This window comes from Hypanus sabinus, chromosome 11 (genome assembly GCF_030144855.1).
Source record: "Hypanus sabinus isolate sHypSab1 chromosome 11, sHypSab1.hap1, whole genome shotgun sequence".
Classification (NCBI taxonomy): domain Eukaryota; kingdom Metazoa; phylum Chordata; class Chondrichthyes; order Myliobatiformes; family Dasyatidae; genus Hypanus; species Hypanus sabinus.
This window is the reverse complement of record NC_082716.1, coordinates 42,909,826-42,932,765: the sequence shown is the minus strand read 5'-3', so window position 1 is coordinate 42,932,765 and position 22,940 is coordinate 42,909,826. Positions and strand designations below refer to the sequence as shown.

Below are 22,940 nucleotides of genomic sequence, written 5' to 3'. Positions count from 1 at the left end.
CCAAAAAAAAAAAAATGCTGGTAATACTCAACTAATGAGACAGCATTACTTCAGTCCCACTTGGTTATTAAATGTTCTTGGGGCACTGATACTATACTTCAGGTTATTAAGATAAAGCATATAAAGAGTAGGAATTGAAGCTTTCTTGAGGTGAGGTGTAGAATATACAGTATATGCCAAGAAATAATAGGGAACCTGTGGTACAATTTTGAGTGTACTGTGAGCCATACCGATCACATTCTGTGGATAAGGAGAGAGAATGCAATGTGTCTGGTACGTAGAAAGACTTTTTTAAAGTTCTATGCAGTGATACTGATTCCAATTATTAGCTGTGTTGCACTGCCTTTGGAAGCTCATAGGTAGGGATAGTTAGAATATTGTTTCACTATTTGTTTAGGATTGAATGACATTGTAGTCTATTCAGTTGACCATAAGCTTACCAGTTTTTTGAAAAAGGTATCTATTTTGCACACCACTGATCACTCCAGATTTCTTTTTCAAAAGAGGAAAAGGATGTATATTTGAAGTTATTACTACATCTGCTTCCATTACCCTCAGGCAAAGTCATTCAAATCACTAGTCATTTACTAATACATATTATAAAATACAATTGCAGTAATGTCTTATCTGTTCCTCTCTAATTCTTTTGCCAATTGTCTCAAATGTGTATCATCTGGTTACTGACACTCAAGTTTGTAGAAACAATTTCTCCTTATTGAATTAAATTCTTTGATAAATGTAAACACCAATAATAATCCATTTATTTATTTTTGCTGTAAGGAGACATTCCCAGCTTCTCTAGGCTTTCCACATAATGGGTCCTGTATGTCTGGTACCAGTCTCCTTTGCATTGCTTTTGGCTTTGACGTCATTTCCTAAAGTGCAGTTTACTGAAATAAGGACAATTTTTTTTAGCTGAGGCATTGCACATGACCTAAAACATTTTTCAGTTTCCTTGGTCTTGTATATCATTCCTTTAAAGCCTACAATCCTATTGTTTTAGGTATTCTTCAGTTTTGTGTTTTTTTTTTATGTGTGCTGTTCCCTTTCTGAACAGGTAGTTTAGTGCAATTTCTTAATTCCACTGTGTTGTAAACCACTAAACAAACAAATGCAAAGTAATTTGCAAGAGCACCAAAGTATTGCAGGGATTTTCTGTGTTTTCACAAGTCTGACTCATTTCAGCACATGGTTTATCCACAATTCTGCCATGTTACAAACTCTTCATGAGAATATAAAAAAATAGGAGAAAGTCACTTGGCTTCTCAAGCCTGCCCTGTCAGTCAATAAGATGATGGCTGAACTGCCTGATCTGCCTCGGGCTTCATTTCTCCTGTGGCAATTCTCCCCCCCCCCCCACCACCTTCCACACAGTGATCTAACCTCCTCCTCCTCCTCCCCAGCCCTCTTGGAAGAATTCCAGAGATTGACCACACTCAGAAATTCCTGTATTCCTTGGTTTTAAATGCCAGCCCCCTAATCTTGTCTGAGACTCTCCCACCACTGGATAACTTTCAGTGCTGTCTTCATAAAGATATTGTGTGCTTCAAGAGTATCACCTCATTCTCCTTAATTCCAAATAGTGAAGATATTTCTTAAGTCATTCATGATAGGACAACCCACATCTCCTGGGATTAGTCTAGTGAATCTCTTCTGGACTACTTCCAATGCCATTATATTCATTTTTAAATCATCATCATCATCATTTGCTGTGGTGTATGATGTATGTGATCATGGTCTATGACCATGATTGTTCCAGGCAAATTTTTCTACAGAAGTGGCTTGCCATTGCCTTCTGGACAGTGTTTTTACAAGTCCGTTATCAATACTCTTCAGAGATTGCCTGGTGTCAATGGTCACATAACCAGGACTCGTGATATGCACCAGCTACTCACAAGACCATCCACCACTGCTCCCATGGCTTCACATGACCCTGATCGGAGGGCTAAGCAGTTGTTACACTTTGCCCAAGGGTGACCTGCAGGCCAGCGAGGGGAAGGAGCGCCTCACACCTTTGGTAGAGACGTATCTCCACCCTGCCACCCATCATTCTTTAAAAAGGGACCAAAATTCTGTACAGTGCTCTAGGTGTGGCCTCACCAGTATTATATACAATTGTAACAATACTTTCCTGATTCTAATCTCCAATTCTCTTGCAATAAAAGTTGGTATTTCAAGCTACTTGCTGTACCTACTTGCTATTATTTTTCATGTAGAGAGCAGCTGGCATTAGTGAAACATCTCAATACTGAATTCAGTGTGACCACAGCCACAGTATTGTCTGGAAATGCAGCTTTTAATTTTGCATTAGGGTAAGAAGTGAAGGTCTTTTATTAACGAGATTGCTGTAAAATGCAGAGATTCATTTAATTCTTAACATCTATGCTGGCCACAAGTTTAAAACTCAAGACGTGTACTTGCTGGACAGAACTATATATTCTGTGGAATAAAGCAGGAGAGCATGGATAAAGCTAATATATTCCAAGATAACTGCTATATCCAGGCTGTAGTACTCAGAAGTAAAATAAATTATATGTATGATAAAGACAAACAGTAATTAAGGCATGACTTTATATAGTGGGATGAGCTTTCATAAGTATCATCTTTCTACCACTGACACTTTATACATATGTGTGTGCACAGTAAATGATGATTGTAACCTACAATTAATTAAATCTGTTCTTAGGCATTATCTCGTTGAAATTTCCAGAGGCTCCAACAGTCAAAGCAACATGTACATTCTTTGTAAGTATACCTTATGTTGCTATGTGTATGGGGAGCAATGTTGACATTCGTTGAATTCATCTAAATGTTCAATTATAGCAGCTTTATTCTACAGTAGCTGCAATTTCAATGAAATTGTCTCTGTACAAAAGTCATCCTATGGTGCAGCATGATTTTTGTCAGTGAGCTAATACAATATTATGTAACTATCATCACAAATATGATGACTTAAAATTAATAAGTTCATCTGTAATGTTGTATTGAAGGCAATTCCTTTTTTTAAGATTTTCATTTCCTTGTTAATGCATTATGGTGACTGGACTTTAATTGGCAAACAGATAATTCTCTCTATGTACCCCAAATGATGAGTTTGTCCGTGGGGTGTAAGTCGGACCACACCTGACCAAGCCCTGTTGGAAGAATTCCAGGGATTCACCATCCTATGAGAAAGTCCTATATGCTTTGGTTTTGGAATCGGAGATGCCTCTTGAAAGAATTTTCAAAAGGAAATTTAAACGGATGTTTTTTTTCCTGAGTTTTATAAATATGAATATTTATTTAATATATGAAAAGTTTAAGTTCAGTGAAAAGATGTGTAAATCAAACATATTTTTCCCATTTGCTTTAATGCATGCATGCTGATTGCACTTCAGAGCTCAAGTATTTTGGTCAAAGGCAGGAAAGCACTTAATATATTAATACATTTATAAGAAATAATATATTTTATTAATTGAATATTCAAATAAATTAATAACACACATTAAGTGCCAATCTAGAGAACTCACTTAAGTGCACCATGCAAGATTTCTTGCTTTCTTCCTTTGGCTTTCACTGACCTCTTTCTTTCTTCCCTCCCAATCGCTGAACTCTTGCTATTTTCTTTCTCCTGCTTTAATCCTTGTATCTCTGCCCTCTTCTTTCATTTCCCTTCCCCACCTCTCCATCCCTACTCCCTTGACTCTGTTCCGGTACTCTCGCCCTCCTTGATTTCACATACTGGCATGTATGTACACATATTACACACAAGCATAACATGTTTGCATGTGTACATATAGCCATCCTGTGAAGAACCTGTAAGTTCACTATTTTAACTGTATTTTTTGACAAAACTAGTCTCCACTGAGCTGGGATTTTCATTGCCTGATTAAGGGTTGTTAACCTGAAATGTAAACTCTGTTTGTCTCTATGTTGGATAGGTATATGGACAGGAAAGGAATGGAGGGTTATGGGCTGAGTGCAGGTCGGTGGGACTAGGTGAGAGTAAGCGTTTGGCATGGACTAAAAGAGCCGAGATGGCCTGTTTCTGTGCTGTAATTGTTATATGGTTACAGATCCTGTCAGCCCTGCTGAATGTTTCCAGCATTTTCTGTTCTTATTTCAGACTTCCAACATCCACATTATTATTTTCCAAATCATGATATCTGGTATATTTGATCAAGATTTGTAGTTAACCAAAATCTTTTGGATGTTAGTAAGAATTATAGTGTGATTAACCATTTGTATTTGTTTATGCTACTTCTATTTCAATAAATTGTGGATTAACAATTTCCACAAGTTTGTGGTTCTGTTGAATTCAACATTATATATTTCAATTAAAACTTTAAAATTCAAATTTCTCATAAATGTTTTGTGATACTCCAAGTGGCAAGTTGCTTTTTGTAAAATTGTTTTAAAAATGTTAATTTCACAATTGTTTAAAATCTTTTGGTAAATTAGAAACTAATTACATACAAGCAATTTATGTTAATAACAGACATTAAATGTTCTTGCATATTTTAACCATAATCATTATGGCTAGAGTATATATATTTTGCTGTTTCATATTTCAAAAGCTCTTTGTTGGTCAAGGTATACCATTTGGAAGAATATTTAATGCCTCTACCCTACAGAAAATTGGTTTAAAATGAAATATGATTGAAGTAGGAAATCAATGACTCTGACGGTGTCTATTCTGCTGAATTACCATTTATCTAATATTATTCGTCATTTATGTTCGTAATAGTACTCCCAGTCTTTCAAAAATATGCATAGGCATACTGTTCATGGTTTTCCAATTTATCTTTACATTGGACTGATCTCAGTGATTTTTATGATGACTTGCAAATTAATATAGAATTAAAACTAACAACAGTCCTACATGTTATTGAAGAATTTTAATTAATTTTTCTTCACTTGTGATTTCTGTTTACTTTGTTAGACTGAGCTACTGGCACGTTGTCGGGAGATACAGCCTATTGGCTTAGTCGTCCATGAGAATGGAAAGCTGTTACTGCAAGCTACTCTAGAAGTATGTAATCATGACAAGTTATCTAAAATGGCGATAGGAAGAAAACTGACACCAGCAGGGACCAAATCGTGTAAATTAAATTTAAAGTTAGTTGTTAGATTCACAGCATGAAGTGATGGGTCTTAAATGCATGATGAAGTGTTAGATAATGTATTTTGTTGTGGAAAAATAAAAAAACTAGCATCAGCTTGACAGAAAGTTACTGATAGTGGTTTGCAATTTTCACACGTACTGAGGTACAGTGACAAAGTTGTCTTGCATACCTTCCATTCAAATCAATTCATTACGGCAGTTCATTGAGGTAATAGAAGGTAAAACAGTAGCAGAATGCCGAATAAAATAGAATAAAACAGTAGAGAAAATGTTTAGTGTAGACAGACAGTAAAATGCAAGGTCACAACAAGATGCATATATTGTAAGATCAATTGTGTTTGAAAAGATGGCCATCAGTGTCCAAGAAACTTGACGCTATCTAGTACAAAGCAGTTTGCATCTACTACTCTAAACAACCAACCACTCCACAATTGTGTACTGAAGCTCTAGTCTAGTGGGTACTATCTTCAGAATGAAAGGAACTGGCATCTAAACAAGAGAACTTCTTAACCCAAGAGCAAAAGCCCCATGAAATAACTGACTTTTCCAAATTCGCCTACAAGTTGTATATGATGTTGATGTACTCTACATTCCATATTATGCAACCTTTTACTTAATAGGGTTGTGAAAGAGCACATGCTATGTAAACAGCAATATTTCTGTAAGGCACATAGCTGATATCTCAAGTACAATTTCATTTTGAAAAAAGTACGCTATGCTCTGAGTAAACAGCAGGATGGTGGAAGTATGTAATGGACAGTCCTGGCAAGAAATCAGTAAACTTCACAATAAGGTTTTCTTTCTAAGCTGTAAACATCCAAGATTCATTAGTTCCATGACAAACTAGATAGCCCATATTTCAGGAGAACAAAGTTTTCAATGCACAGTATTCTGCTGATGCTGGAAGTCTTGAGCAAAATACTCAAATTGCTGAAGTAACTCAAAGTCAGGCAGCATTTATGGTGGGGATTAAATGTTATGGGCCAAGGCACTTCATCAGGACTGGGAAGGAAAGGGGAAGAAGCCAGAGGAAGGTGAGGAGAGGGGAAGGAGTACATGTTGGCAGGTGATGGGTGAGATCAGTTGAGAGTGAAGGTGAGTGGATGGGGGAGGAAAAATGAAATTTGAAAGTCTTCATTGTTTCTCTGCTATTCATTTAGTTAAGAAAACAACCTTTCCTAATCCACACTTGCCAGATAGTTTCTGGTGCTATCAAATTGGCTTTTCTCCAATTCAAAATCTCAACCTGAGGACTAGACCAGTCTTTTTCCATAATTCTCTTGAAACTAAAGGCATTATGATCTCTAGATGCAAAATGTTCCCCTACACAAACATCTGTCATCTTTCCTGTCTCATTCCCTAACAGGAGATATAGTATTGCACTCTCTGTAGTTGGGACCTCTATGTATTAAGGAAACCTTAGTGAACACACTTAAAAACTGTCTCTTTCAGCCCTCTTACAGTTTGCAAGTCCCAGTCAATATGTAGAAAGTTAAAACTTTATACTTCTTGCAACAGTCTGCAATCACTCTACAAATCTGCTTTGTCTAAATCCAGCTGACTGTTGAGTGGTCTATAGTATTATTGTGTTAATGTGCTCATCCCTTTCTTATTCCTCACCTGAGTAGAAGAGGTCTCCAGCCTGTCCAGTCTGTGCATTGCTGTAATGCCACCCTTCCCGCTCTGTCATGGCCTAAACAGTGGAATCTGGGGACACTGGGCTGCCAGTCCTGCCCCTCCTGCATTTAAGTCTCCCTAATGGCTACAGGGTCTTAATTCCATTTGCTGATCCATGCCCTAAGCTCATCTGCTTTCCATAAAATATTCCTTGTATTGAAATATACACAGCTCAGAATATTAGATCCACCATGCTCAACCTTTTGATTCTTAACTTTTTATGTAGTCCTAACAAAATCTTTCCTCACAACCACTCCACTATTTGCTCTGGAAGGTGCTTTGGTTCTTATCCCTGCAACTCTAGAATAAACTTCCTATGCAGCATTTGCAAACCTTCCTGCTTAGGGTATTAGTCCACCTTCCAGTTCAGGTGCAAATCATCCTGCTTGTACAAGTCCCACCTTCCCTAAAAGAGAGCCCAATGATCCTAAAATCTGAAGCCCTCCCACCTGCACCATCTCCTTAACCACTTGTTAAACTGTATTACCTTCCTTTTTCTGGCTTCACTAGTACGTGGCATAGGTGCAGTCCTGAGATCACAACCCTGGAGGTCTTGTCCTTTAACTTAGCATCTAACTCCCTGAACTCACTTTGCAGGACCTTGTCACCCCTTCTACCCATGTCATTGGTAGCATCCATTATGGAAACATAGAAAATATGTGCAGGAGTAGGCCATTCGGCCCTTCGAGCCTGCACCGCCATTCAGTATGATCATGGCTGATCATCCAACTCAGAACCCTGTACCGGCTTTCTCTCCATTCCCCCTGATCCCTTTAGCCACAAGGGCCATATCTAACTTCCTCTTAAATATAGCTAATGAACCGGCCTCAACTGTTTCCTGTGGCAGAGAATTCCACAGATTCATCACTCTCTGTGTGAAGAAGTTTTTCCTCATCTCGGTCCTAAAAGGCTTCCCCTTTATCCTTAAGCTGTGACCCTGCGTTCGGGACTTCCCCCAACATTGGAAACAATCTTCCTGCATCTAGCCTGTCCAATCCCTTTAGAATTTTATACGTTTCAATAAGATCCCCCTCAATCTTCTAAATTCCAGTGAGTATAAGCCTAGTCGATCCAGTCTTTCTTCATATGAAATGCCTGCCATTCCAGGAATCAATCTGGTGAACCTTCTCTGTACTCCCTCTATGGCAAGAATGTCTTTCCTCAGATTAGGGGACCAAAATTGCACACAGTATTCTAGGTGCGGTCTCACCAAGGCCTTGTACAACTGCAGTAGAACCTCCCTGCTCCTGTACTCAAATCCTTTTGCTATGAATGCCAACATACCATTTGCCTTTTTCACCGCCTGCTGTACCTGCATGCCCACCTTCAATGACTGGTGTACAATGACACCCAGGTGTCGTTGCATCTTCCCTTTTCCTAATCGGCCACCATTCAGATAATAATCTGTTTTCCTGTTCTTGCAACCAAAATGGATAACCTCACATTTATCCACATTAAATTGCATCTGCCATGAATTTGTCCACTCACCTAACCAATCCAAATCACCCTGCATTCTCTTAGCATCCTCCTCACTGTTAACACTGCTGCCCAGCTTCGTGTCATCCGCAAACTTGGAGATGCTGCATTTAATTCCCTCGTCTAAATCATTAATATATATTGTAAACAACTGGGGTCCCAGCACTGAGCCTTGCGTTACCCCACCAGGTCCAGTTTACTCCCACTCTTTGCTTCCTGTCTGCCAACCAATTCTCTATCCACATCAATACCATACCCCCAATACCGTGTGCTTTTAAGTTTGCACACTAATCTCCTGTGTGGGACCTTGTCAAAAGCCTTTTGAAAATCTAAATATACCACATCCACTGGCTCTCCCCTATCCACTCTACTAGTTACATCTTCAAAAAATTCTATAAGATTCGTCAGACATGATTTTCCTTTCACAAATCCATGCTGACTTTGTCCGATGATTATCAAAGATCCCCAGCACCCAGGCCATGCTCTTTCCTTGCTGCTGCCATCAGATAGAAGGTACAAGTCCTTTAGGACTCGCACCACCAGGTTCAAGAACAGTTAGTAAGCCTCAACCATCAGGCTCTTGAACAAAAGAGGATGACTACACCTATTCTGTTTCTGGTGTTCCCACAATCAATGATCTCACTTTAAAGACTCTTTATCTTGTTTATTTTATGCTCTCATTATTTATTGCTATTTATTTATATTTGCAGTTGCACAGTTTGTTGTTCATTGATCTGTTTACAGTCTCTGTTCTATAGATTTGCTAAGTATACCAGCAGGATAAAGAATCCCAGGGTTGTATGTGGTGACACATGTTTACTCTGAAAATAAATTTTACTTTGAACTTTAAGCTTTGACCTCTGGCTGCTCACCTTCCCAATTGAGAATTTTATGGCTTTGTTTGGAGATGTCCCTCACCCTGGCACACAGGAGGCAACATATCATCCGGAAATCTTTTTCCCATCCATAGAACCTCCTAATCAATTTCCCTATCCAATGAATCCTCTATCACTGCAGCTTGCCTCCTCCGCCCTTCCCTTCTGAGCTTCAGAATTAGACCCAGTGTCCAAAATCTGACTGCTGTGGTTTGCTTCATTCCTCCCCCCCCCCCCACCCCGCAACAGTAGCCAAAGCAGTGTACTTGTTATTGAGAGAAGGGGTACTCTGCATTGACTGCCAATCTCCTTTCTCCCTCCTGATCATCACTCAGTTATTTATGTCCTGCACCTTGAATGTAACTACACACTACCTCCCTGTATTGTTGGTTGATCTCTCAGTATCCCGAATGATCCTGAGTTCATTCAGCTCAAGCACTATTTCCTTAATAATCGCTTGTAAAAAGCTGCAGGTGGATGTACTTCTTGCTGGGTCAACAGGGCAAGTGGAAGTCTCCCTGCCTTCCCACATCCTGCAAGAGGAGCATTCCACTATCCTGCACTCTCCTGCACCCTTTCTGAAGCCTCCACATTCTTCCTAAAACAGGATGATCAGAATTTAATGCAGTGCTCCAAATAGAAGGGAACACAAATGCCATAACTAATTGGATTGATTCCCAAGACCTTTAATATTTTCCCCTTATTCTCAATTATCCTCAAAATTATGCTACCATATGAGGAGTGGGTCTGTAGTTGCAGGAATTTAGAAGAATGAGGGGGATCTCCTTGAACCCTGATTATTGAAAAGCCTAGAAAGTGGATGTTTCTATTTGTGGGACAGTCAAGGACTAGTGGGCAAGGGGGAATTTCTTTATCCAGAGGGCGATGGATCTATGGAATTTATTACTGCACACAGCTATGAAGGCTAGTCATTGGGTGTATTTAAAGTGAAGGTTGATGGGTTCATGGGGGCATGAAAGGTTCCAGGGAGAAGGCAAGGGAACGGGGGTTCGGGGGAAAATATATCTGTCATGATTGAATAGCGGAACAGACTTTTGGGCCGAATAGTCTAATTCTGCTCCTATATTTTATTGTCTTATTATTTCTTTTCTCATACATACAATTATTGGTATATTGCATATTTTTAAAATGCTTAGCTGTAAGTGCAGTTTAAGCTCCAAATTATTATGATGCATCTGAATGGAAGTTCTGATTTTGATTCCTCCACTGATGGCATTAACTTGTATACTTGACAGGCTATTGGTGGCCAAGCCCCGAGGAATCTAATGGATCATTTTGCTGAGATACTGTTTGCTTTGAACAAGCATTGTGTTGCCTACTTGAGCATTTGGTTAAAGGAAGTGATGCAGCAACAGAATTTTCCATCAAGTCGCCTTACTCAGATACAAAAAGAAACATTTAGTCAACAAATTTTAAGGTATGTATGTTCAAAGTGCATGAGGGAAAACTAGTCCTTGTTTGGGGAAAATTAATTGAAAGTAAGTTTTGTCGTATCTCTTTGCATGCTATTTCAGTATGTATACACTCAGTAGCCACTTTTTAGTGGCCACCTGTATACCAGCTTGTTAATGCAAATATCTAATCAACCAATCATGTGGCAGCAACACAGAGCATAAAAGCATGGAGACCAAACATCAGAATGGGCAAGAAGTGTAATCTAAGTGCTTTTGATTATGAAATAGTTGTTGGTACTAAATGAGCATGTTTGATTATGTCAGAAACTGCTGGTCTCTTAGGATTTTCATGCACAACAGTCTAGAGTTTATAGAGTGATGTGAAATATGAAAAAAATATCAGTGGTCGGAGGGGAACGCCAGACTGTTTCAAGCCAACAGGAAGCTGACAATAACTCAAATAACTAAGTGTTACTAAGTGGCGTGTAGAAAAGCATCTCTGAATGCACATGTTGAACCTTGAAGTGGATGAGCTACAGCAGCAAAGCACAAGAGTTCGCTGGAGATGGATATTTCAGGAGTTACATCATTGTGTCGGAACAATGCGAGTGAGGAACATTGTAACCAATCCATCTTCTGACCCTTTCACTCCAGCCCCACCAAAGAGTAAGGCCACTCTTTAATTTTTGGATTCCTGTTTTTTTTCCTCCCTTAGTCACAGTAAAGTCAAGCATTGGATCGCAGTCCTGGATACATGGGCTAGAGATCTGTGTCCAAAATCCGGGTCAACTTTGTCCCATAGCTTTGTGATCACAGTTCTGGATGCAGAGGCTAAAGATTTGTGTCCAGGCTCCAGAAACTATGTCCAACTTCATCATCACACATGCAGGGATCTATGTCCACATTCTGGAATTGAATTGTGGTCGAACTACCTAATGCATGGTGCAGGGATGTACGTCCACACTCTGGAGCTGAGTTGCGATGACAGTATTGGATGCACAGTGCAGGGATCTACAGCTGAACTCTTGAGCCAAGGCCCGGTCACAGTACTGGATGCACAGTGATCTATGTCTGCACTCCAGAGCCGAATCATCAAACCAGTTTCAGCAAGGCTATTTTGTGAGGAGGGAGACATGACCCAGGGTAAGGAACTAAACTCCCCACAGCTGATTTACTTCCTTCAGGATAATGACTGAAGGACAGCAAACTGCTGTCTGTACCACACAACTTCCAAAGGAGCCAGAGCTCCCTTCAGAGCTGAAGTGAAGTGAAGGAGGATGAGAGGAGTACAAGATGATAGGAGGCATGGATTGGGTGGACAACCAGAGTCTTTCTCTCAGGAGAGAAATGATCGACTCCATTTCTTGCCAATCAAAGCGCTGAGAAAGATTGAAATCATCAAGAGTACGCTATTTAAACATTTGCAGTCTAGTTTCAAAAAAGTATGTGAACCTCTGGGCTAATGCTGTCTACAAAAGCTATTTGGAGTCAGGTGTTCCAGTCAATGAGTTGAGATTGGAGGTGTGGGTTGTAGAGATGCCTTGCCCTATATAAAAAAAACACACACACACAAGGTCAGGTTACTGATGGAGCCTGCTCTTCTCAATAATGATCTGTTTATGTGCACCATGTCTCGATCAAAACAACTTTCAGAGGACCTTGGAAGAAGAATTGTAGAGATGCATGAAGCTGGAAAAGGCTACAGAAGCATTTCTGAAGACCTGAGTGTTCAACAGTCTTCAGTAAGCAAAATTGTCTACAAATGGAGGAAATTCAGTTCACACCAAGAGCATAACTTGCAATGCTGAAGGATTTGTAAAAGAACCCAAGGGTAACAGCAAAGGACCTGCAGAAATCTTTTCTTTTTCAATCTTTTTATTGAGTTTCATATATATATAAAAAAAACATAACATAATAATGAATAGGTTATGAATACAATAGACTTGAAATTGCATTAGTAATAAGATAACAATATCCTATTAAACATCAACAAAAAAAGTACATTAATCAATCAAGTCTATATAATTATATATGAAAAAAAACAAAAATAATCGTCAAAAGAAAAAAAAATTTGAAAATATATAAAAAAATATATATATTGAGAAAAAAACCCACTAAACTAAACTAACATGGGCAATAATAACAGTTTATAAGTATATGATAGTGTCAAAAAACTCCGGAACTCCATACCTGAACAAGAATAAGCAGAGAGAAGGTCTGGAAAAGGCCAAATTAATTCATATGGAAATGTCGAATGAACGATCCCCAAGTTTCTTCAAATTTAATTGATGAGTCAAAAATAGTGCTTCTAATTTTTTCCAAGCTCAGATAAGAAATAGTTTGAGAAAACCACTGAAAAGTGGTAGGAGGATTTACTTCTTTCCAGTTTTGTAATATAGACCTTCTGGCCATTAATGTTACAAAAGCAATCATTCGTCTGATTGAAGGGGAAAACTGATTACCATCCTCATTTGGTATACCAAAAATTGCAGTAATAAAATGAGGTTGTAAATCGATATTCCAAATTGAGGAAATGGTAGCAAATATGTCCTTCCAATAGTTATGTAAAGTGGGACATGACCAAAACATATGGGTCAATGAAACCACTTCTGAATGACATCTGTCACATTGAGGGTTAATATGAGAATAGAATCGAGCAAGCTTATCTTTAGACATATGAGCTCTATGTACAATTTTAAATTGTATTAAAGCATGTTTAGCACATATAGAAGAGGAATTAACCATTTGTAAAATTTTTTCCCATTTATCTGTTGACATATTATATCGAAGTTCTTTTTCCCATTCTTGTTTAATTCTATCTGATATTTCTGGTTGTATCTTCATAATCATATTATAAATAAAAGCTACTAATCCCTTCTGACAAGGATTTAAGGTAAAAATCAAATCTGAGAAATCCATTGAAGTTGAATTGGGAAAAGATGGTAGAACTTTATGTAAAAAATTAATGATTTGTAGATATCTGAAAAAATTAGATTTAGGTAATTTAAATTTGTTGGAAAATTGGTCGAAAGACATCAAAGTACCTTCAAAAAAAAGATCACGAAAACATTTTATACCTTTCCTTTTCCATATGCTAAAAGCTTGATCTGTCAAGGAAGGTTTGAAAAAAAAATTAAGTAAAATAGGGCTATCAAGAACAAAATTTTTCAGAGTAAAAAACTTACGAAATTGAAACCAAATTCGTAATGTATGTTTGATAACAGGATTAGATATCTGTTTATTGAATTTAACTAAATCAGCAGGAAGAAAAGAACCAAGAACGGAGAATAGAGAATATCCCTTTATCTCATCGCATTCCAAATTTACCCACTGTGGGCACAATGGTGAATCTAAATCTAATTTCCAATACATTAGGTTACGAATATTATTCGCCCAATAGTAAAATCTAAAGTTAGGTAAAGCTAAACCACCATCTTTTTTAGATTTTTGTAATTGCCTTTTACTTAACCTGGGGTTTTTATTTTGCCACACAAATGAGGAAATTTTTGAATCAATGTTGTCAAAAAAAGATTTAGGAATAAAAATTGGTAAGGCTTGAAATAAATATAAAAATTTCAGTAAAATCATCATTTTAATAGCATTAATCCGACCAACTAATGATAAGGATAAGGGAGACCATCTTGTAGTAAGTTGTTGAATTAGATGAAGCATAGGTAAAAAATTCAATCTAAATAAATCTTTATATTTCTTGGTAATTTTTATACCTAAATAGATAAAGTTATCAGTAACAACTTTAAATGGTATCCTGTCATTCAATAAAGTTTGCGCGTTTAAGGGGAATAATTCGCTCTTATCCAAGTTTAATTTATAACCAGAAAAACTACCAAATTGAGCCAACAAGGATAAAATAGTGGGAATAGACCCGTCAGGATCAAAAATATATAACAGCAAGTCCTCAGCATAAAGTGATAACTTGTATAATTTCTCATTACGGGTAATACCAAAAATATTAGGAGATTCACGAATAGCAATGGCTAAAGGTTCTAATGCGATATTAAATAATAAAGGACTTAAGGGACAACCTTGTCTCGTACCACGAGATAATTGAAAAAAAGAGGATCTATAATTATTTGTAAGAACAGAAGCAACAGGTTTAAAATATATTAATTTAATCCATGATATAAAATTAGGACTAAAATTAAAATTTCTCAATGCATTAAATAAGTATGTCCATTCAACTCTATCAAAAGCTTTTTCAGCATCTAATGAAATAACACATTCTGGGGTTGTGGGTGATGAAGTATAAATTATATTAATCAATTTTCTAACATTAAAAAAGGAATACCGATTCCTAATGAAACCAGTTTGGTCTTCTGAAATAATCTGTGATAGTACCTTTTCTAATCTAATGGCTAAAATTTTTGTAAGAATCTTAGAATCTACATTTAATAATGATATAGGGCGATAAGATGCACATAAAGTAGGATCTTTATCTTTTTTAAGAATTAGAGAGATAGTAGCTTCATAGAAAGATTGAGGTAATCTTTTCTTAGCAAATGCATCATTAAAGATTTCACATAACCAAGGGGAAAGCAAAGAAGAAAAAGTTTTAAAAAATTCTACAATATAACCATCAGGGCCAGGAGCTTTCCCCGAATTCATTGATGAGATAGCCTCTCCTATTTCAGCCGTAGAGATAGGAGCATCGAACAAGCTGCGATCTTCATCTGTCAGTTTAGGAATATTCAAATTGTTAAAAAAATTACCCATCATGGACAGGTCAGCATCAAATTCTGATTGATATAAAGATTTATAAAAATCTTGAAAAGTGTTATTGATTTCTTTATGATCAGTAGTTAGATTACCGTCTTGTTTACGAATTTTAATAATTTGTCGCTTAGTCGAAATAGCTTTTAATTGATTAGCTAACAGTTTACCAGTTCGATCACTATGAATTTAGAATTGAGCCCTGGTCCTAATTAATTGATCTTCAATTGAAGAAGATAATAATAAGCTATGTTCCATTTGAAGCTCAACTCTCTTCTTATAAAGTTCTTTGGTAGGAGTCACGGAATAAATCTTATCAATTTCCTTAATTTTATCCACTAATAAAGCAATATCTAAATATCTTTGTTTTCTTTTACCAACCGAATATGAGATAATTTGTCCACGGATAAAAGCCTTAAAAGAGTCCCAAAGTATTCCTCTGTCAATTTCTTCAGTATAGTTTGTTGAGAAAAACAAGTCAATTTGCTGTTTTATGTAGGTGATAAATTCTGGGTCTTGAAGCAAAGTAGCGTTAAGTCTCCAAGATCTAGTATTATTGGAAAAGTCCGAAATCTTAATAGATAACTTCAAAGGTGCATGATCCGAAATAGTAATAGAATCATATTTACAATCAATAACATCCGTGAATAACTGATGATCAATAAGAAAATAATCAATTCTAGAATAACTATGATATACATGTGAAAAAAATGAAAATTCTTTATCTTTAGGGTTCAAAAACCGCCATATTTCAGTAATTCCCGAATCAACCATAAAAGAATTAATAAGTAAGGCTGATCTATTCGGAAGAGTTCGGATAGGTTTAGATCTATCCATCGAAGGATTCAAACAACAATTAAAATCTTCACCCATTATCAACATATATTCGTTTAGATTAGGAAGGGAAGTAAATAAATGTTTAAAAAATTCAGGGCAGTCAAGTTTGGAGCATAAATATTAACTAGAACCACTTTTCGATTAAAAAGTGAACCAGTTATCAACAAAAATCTGCCCTGTGGATCAGAAGTAATTTCATGATGTGTAAACGAAATTGAGGGGTCTATAAAAATAGACACACCTCTAATTTTGGCGGTACAATTCGAGTGAAATTGTTGACCCTTCCAGAACCTAAAAAAACGTTGATTATCCTCCCTCCTAATATGGGTCTCCTGTGCAAAAATAATATTAGCGTTCAATCTATGGAATACTTTAAATATTTTTTTACGTTTAATCGGATGATTTAAACCATTAGTATTCCAAGAGATAAAGTTAATAGATTTATCCATCATGCCAATATTAGTTGCGTGTATCATAAAAGGTTAAAAAGACACATAACCCATAATTCAGGAAGAAGGAAAATTGATTCAGGAGCAACCGGAGAACATGACACCTCAACAGTATTAATAATTTAAAGACGGCCCATAAAATAAAACCAAAAAAATAAAAAGCAAAAGCGTGAAAAAAGATCCCTACCCTCTCCCCCCACCCCTCGAAAGAAAGCCAAGCGGCAGGCGCATAATCTAACACTAACATTACCCCCATTTCAAGATGGCAGCTCCATAAAAAGATTAAAAGAACTATATAACACCCAGATTTAAATATAGGGTTGCAAAGAAAAAATATATATCAGTCAGAATGAAAAAAATAATATAATAAAACAATCATTAATAAAAAATGTATAAACATTAAAATTTGAAAGTGTAATTACCTTTAAAAAAAATTCCATGTTCAAATACAAAAAAGATGACGTTTCAAAAGCAAAGACTTATGGGAAGAAGAAACGACATTTTGAAAAAGCCCTATTACAAAATATAGATGTAAGTTCGGCAATCTATTAAAAAAGTTTAATAAAAAAAAAGTTATCAAAATAGGATTTCAAAAAAGGATTTAATAGACACTACAATATATAAAAAAAAACCAAAAAATCCAAAACATTCGTCCCATTTCTAAGTACAGGCAAACAAATAAATGCTTACAAAAAGCAAAGTCTTATGGGAAGAAGAAACGACATCTTGAAAAAAAAGTAAATCATTATTACAAAATATAAACGTGTATATCCGAAACAGAAAAAACAGTAAAAAAAAAAGATATTATAAAAATTAAAAGAGCATCTATAAACAATGATGACAGTAAAAAAAAAGAAACCAGACCCGTAGATCAGGATAAGAAGTTATAACCCAGCTTCATAGGTTAAAACTTAAAATGAAATGGCATCCTCTCTCCAAAAAATCTTCAACATAACACATAGTTCAAGTTGCACTAGAAGATCGATATTCTTCAATAAATTTCTTCGCTTTTTCCGGAGTGTTAAAAAATTGCTGACTGTTGTCGTTCAACGTAATTCTAAGATTCGCTGGATACATTAAAGCTTGTTTAAGTCCAATCGAATGAATCTCTGCCATCACTGGTTTAAAAGCGATTCTCGCTCTCATTACTTCGAATGAATAATCTTCAACAATTCGAAATGTGTTGCTATTGTGAGAAATCATACCTTTTTTACGAGCTAATCGAATTAAAAGCTCTTTCTCCCGAGGATAATGAAGGCGAACAATCACCGCTCGTGGTTTACCAGTCACAGCCGAAAATCTCGCAACTCTGTGAGCGCGGTCGATAACAGGTTTAGTATGCAAACCTTCATCACCGAAAATTTCCCACAATAATTTAGAGAAAAATTCAGTTAAATCACCGGACTCAGCTTTTTCGGGAAATCCGATGATACGCAAATTCTGTCTGCGAGATCGGTTTTCGAGATCAGTAATTTTAAACTTATACTGATCTATAGTTTTAGCAGTCGACTCTATCTTCTTCTCCAGCGCTTCGATTGTACGTGCTTTTTCACAAATTGATTTTTCAAGAGTCGTGATCTTATCTTCATGCCGCTGAATATCTGATGCCTGCGATTGAAGCTTAGTTTCAAGCGATCTAACAACTGCTTCAAGTTCAGATATTTTCGTGGTAAGCTTATTTTCCAAACTTGCCAGTTTACTATCCAATTTACCTTCTAACCTGCCTTCCAAACCCGCAAGTTTAGCATTATTGATTAGAAATTAGAAATTAGAAATTATGTCGATGGGTAAAGGATCCTTAGACGATTTCTTGCTTGTAGCCATTTTAAGTTTGACAAGATTAGATCAAATATTGTTTTAGGAAAAAAAAAGTTAATCAGAAGTAGCAACTCATATGATTAAGTTCGAAAAGATTTGATTAAAGTGTGATTATAGTTGAAAAAATGAAGAGCGCCTAAAAGGCAGATGTTTACGTCGCCATCTTGAAACTCCACCCCTCTGCAGAAATCTGTAGAACTTGCTGAAGTTTCTGTTCATGCACCCACTACAGGTGTCCCCCGCTTTACAAATGTTCGCTTTACGCCACTTCACTTTTACAAAAGACCTACATTAGTACATTACAAAGAGGATTTTTGCTTTTATGAAAATTTTTCCCATATAAATTAATGGTTCTTCTTAGCTTTACGCCATTTTGGCTTAAGAAAGGTTTCATAGGAATGCTTGACCTTTGTAAAGGGGTGGGACACCTGTATAAGGAAAACACTGAACAAGAATGGTGTTCATAGAAGGACACCGCGGAGGAAACCACTGCTCACCAAAAATAATATTGCTGCACCCCTCAAGTTTTCAAAAGACCATCTGGCGGTTCCACAATGCTTCTGGGACAATGTTCTGTGGACAGTTGAGACATACATTGAGCTTCTTGACAGAAGTGCACACCGCTATGTTTGGGGGAAAATAAAGGGCACTGCACACCAACACCAAAACCTCATTCCAACTGCAAAATCATGTTGGAAGGAGCATCGTGGTTTGGGGCTGCTTTGGGGCCTGGATAGCTTGCAATCAATGAGGGAACAATGGATTCAAAATTTACAGGAGAATGTCAGGATAGTCATCCGGCACCTGAAGCTGGATGGTGCAACAAGACAGTGATCTGAAACACAAGAGTGTATCAATGACAGAATGGTTTAAGAAGAAGAAAATCTGTGCTTTGGAATAGCCAAGTCAGAGTCCAGACCTTAACCCAACTGAGATGCTGTGGCATGACCTGAAGAGGGCTGTTCATGTAAGGTATCTCAGAAAAACTGAAAAAGATTTATATGGAGGAATGGTCTAAAATTCCTCTTGGCCATTGTGCAGGTCCCTTCAGCAGCTCCAGGAAATGATTGTTAGAGGTTATTGCTGCTAAAGGAGGCTTTGCCAGTTATTAAATACAAGGGTTCATATACTTTTACCAAGCAAAACTGAATGATTAAACAGTGTGTTCAAATAAAGACGTGAAAAGTACAATTGTTTATGTGATACTTATTTAGGCAGATTGTGTTTGTCTGTTCTTGTGACTTAGATGAAGATCAGACCACATTTTATGAGTAAGTAATGCAGAAAACCAAATAACTACAAAGAAAGCATCTGTGATGACTTTCTTGAGCAGCATGTTAGTGAACCTACAACGGAAAATGTTATCTTAGATCTAGTCCTGTTCAATGAGACAGGTAAGATTAATGATCTTGTAGTCAGGGATGCGCTTGGAAAGAGTGATATAGTATTATTGAATTTCGCATACAGATGGAGGATGAAATAGTAGATCTAAAACTAGTGTATTATGCTTGAACAAGGGACACTACAATAGGATGAGGGAGGAGTTGGCTAATGTGGATTGGGAGCACGGGCTATTTGGTAGGACAGTTGAGGAACAGTGGAATACTTTCAAAGAGATTTTTCACAGTGCTCAACAAAAGTATATTCCAGTCAAAAGTAAGGACAGTAAGTGTAGGGAGAGCTAGCCTTGGATAACTAAGGAAACAAAAGATAGTGTCAAATTAAAAGCTCATGTACAAAGTTGCAAAGGGTAATGGGAGACTAGAGGATTGGGAAAACTTTAAAAAGCAACGAAGAACAACAAAGATGAGAGGCATTGATCGTGTGGATAGTCAGAGACTTTTTCCCAGAGCTGATATGGTTGCCACAAGAGGACACAGGTTTAAGGTACTGGGGAGAAGGTTCAGAGGAGATATCAGGGGTAAGTTTTTTACTCAGAGACTGATGAGTGTGTGGAATGGGCTGCCAGCAACAGTGGTGGAGGCGGATATGATAGGGTCTTTTAAGAGACTCCTGGATATGTACGTGGAGCTTAGAAAAATAGAGGGCTATAGGTAAGCCTAGTAATTTCTACGGTAGGGACATGTTCGACACAACTTTGTGGGTCAAAGAGCCTGTATTGTGCACTAGGTTTTCTATGTTTCTAACTAAACAAGAAATAAGGAAAGGGAAGATAGAGTGTGAACGTAAATTAGCAGAAAATGTAAAAACAGATAGCAAAAGTTTTTCTAAATATATAAAGCAGAAGAGGGTGGCTAAAGTCACATAAGTCCTTTGGAAGACGAGAAGGGGAAATTGATATTGGGTGATAAGGAAATGGCTGAGGCATTGAATGACTATTTTGTGTCGGTCTTCACAGTGGTGGACACGTCTAATATGCTAAAGAATGATGTTATGGATGAAATGGGAGGTGAGGACCTCGATAAAATCACTGTCACTAAAGAGATAGTGATGAGCAAACCAGAGGGCCTGAAGGTAGATAAGTCCCCTGGTCCTGTTGGGATGCATCCCAGGGTGCTGAGAGAATTGGCGGAGGTTATAGTAGACGCATTGATAATCATTTACCAAAACTCTCTAGACTCTGGGCAGGTCCTGGTGGATTGGGAGACAGCAAATGTCACGCCATTTTTTAAAAAAGGATGTAGGCAAACTATGGGCAACTATAACTTAACATCTGTAGTAGGGAAAATGCTTGAAGCTCTCATTAAGGAAGAAATAGCAAAACATTTAGAAAGGAGTGGTTCCATTAGACAGATGCAGCATGGATTCAGAAAGGGCACATCCTGTTTGACAAACTTACTGGAGTTCTTTGAGGACATAATGAGTGCAGTGGATAGAGGGGAATAGGTCGATGTTATATACTTGGATTTCCAGAAGGTGTTTGATAAAGTGCCGCACAAGAGTCTTATATATAAGATACAGATGCATGGAGTCAGAGGAAGTGTATTGGCATGGATAGTGGATTGGTTAACAAATAGAAGGCAAAGAGTTGGTATAAATGGGTGTTGTATAAATGGGTGTTTCTCCAGTTGACAGTCAGTGGTGAGTGGGGTGCCGCAGGGGTCGGTGCTGGGCCGGCAGCTGTTTACCATTTTCATTGATGATTTGGAAGAGGGGACTGAGTGTAGTGTAGCAAAATTTGCTGATGACACTGAAGTGATTGGAAAAGCAAATTGTACAGAGGAGTTGGAGAGTCTGCAGAGGGATAAGTGAGTGGACCAAAGTCTGGCAGATGGAATACAACATCGGTTAATGCGAGATCATCCACTTTGGAAGGAATAATAGAAGAGCAGATTATTATTTAAATGGTGAAAGGTTGCAGCATGCTGTTGTGCAGAGGGACTTGGGTGTGCTTGTTCATGAATCGCAAAAAATTGGCTTGCAGGTACAACAGGCTATTAAGAAGGCAAACAGCATGTTGGCCTTCATTGCTAGAAGGATTGAATTCTAGAGCAGGGAGGTCATACTGCAACCATACAGGGTATTGGTGAGGCCGCACCTGGAGTACTGTATGCATTTCTGGTCTCCATACTTGAGGAAGGATATACTGGCTTTGGAGGCAGTGCAGAGGAGGCTCACCAGGTTGATTCCACAGATGAAGGGGTTAACCTGAGGAGAGATTGAGTCGCCTGGGACTTTATACTCTGGAATTTAGAAGATGAGTGGGGATCTTATAGAAACATTTTGAAAATTTTGAAAGGAATAGATAAGATAGAAGTAGGAAAGTTGTTTCCATTGGTGGGTGAGACTAGAACTAGGGGACATTGCCTCAAGATTCAGAGGAGAAGATTTAGGATGGAGATGAAGAGAAAATGTTTTGCCCAGAGAGTAGTGAATCTGTGGAATTCTCTGCCCAGGGAAGCAGTTGAGGCTTCACTAAATACATTTAAGATAAAGTTAGATAGATTTTTACATAGTCGGGGAATTAAGGGTTATGGGGAAAAGGCAGGTAGATGGAGCTGAGTTTACAGACAGATCAGCCATGATCTTATTGAATGGTGGGGCAGGCTCGATGGGCCAGATGGCCTACTCCTGCTCCTATTTCTTATGAGTTCACAAACATTCTCTTGCAACTGTACCTGTTCATCTTTTGTAAGTAGTTATCAAAACTCCAAATGTTTTGCACCTGTCTATAATTTTAGTAAATGTCAATCCATTCACATATTGAAATTTTGCAAAATATTTCAATTTTTGGGGTTGAGAACTTTTATTCTTCTTGACTTGGCTTCAATACAGTCATTGTAAGAAGTGTTACAAGAGATGTTTCTATTCATTATATCTGTACTCTTCATCAATTTGCACCTGGTATATGCAGCACCATGCGTGTAAGTAAATATGAATTTGGGTTTAAACAAATTAATTGCCAATTGACATGTAATTGATCCAAGTCCATTTGAACATTTTTAAAAATTTAGCTATTATGTCCAAAAAAGCCCTTTTTTATATCGTGTATAAAATTGTCACTATCAGTATGTGTTTGGTAGACAATAGGAATAAGCTCAGGCTTTCTAATAAGGCAAAATACCTTCTCATTTATTGGGAATGAGATCTGAATCTTATG

At 37.4% G+C, this 22,940-nt stretch overlaps 1 protein-coding gene across 1 annotated transcript in view; it reads left to right on the top strand.

Annotated features, from left to right (window-relative positions):
* The window catches only part of ipo13b (importin 13b), a 132,443-nt gene that overhangs the window by 105,993 nt on the left and 3,510 nt on the right, over positions 1-22,940 (top strand). The window contains exons 17-19 of the mRNA XM_059984219.1: positions 2,687-2,745; positions 4,922-5,011; positions 10,389-10,570. Coding sequence (XP_059840202.1) covers positions 2,687-2,745; positions 4,922-5,011; positions 10,389-10,570 — 331 coding nt within the window. The remainder of the gene's footprint in view (positions 1-2,686; positions 2,746-4,921; positions 5,012-10,388; positions 10,571-22,940) is intronic.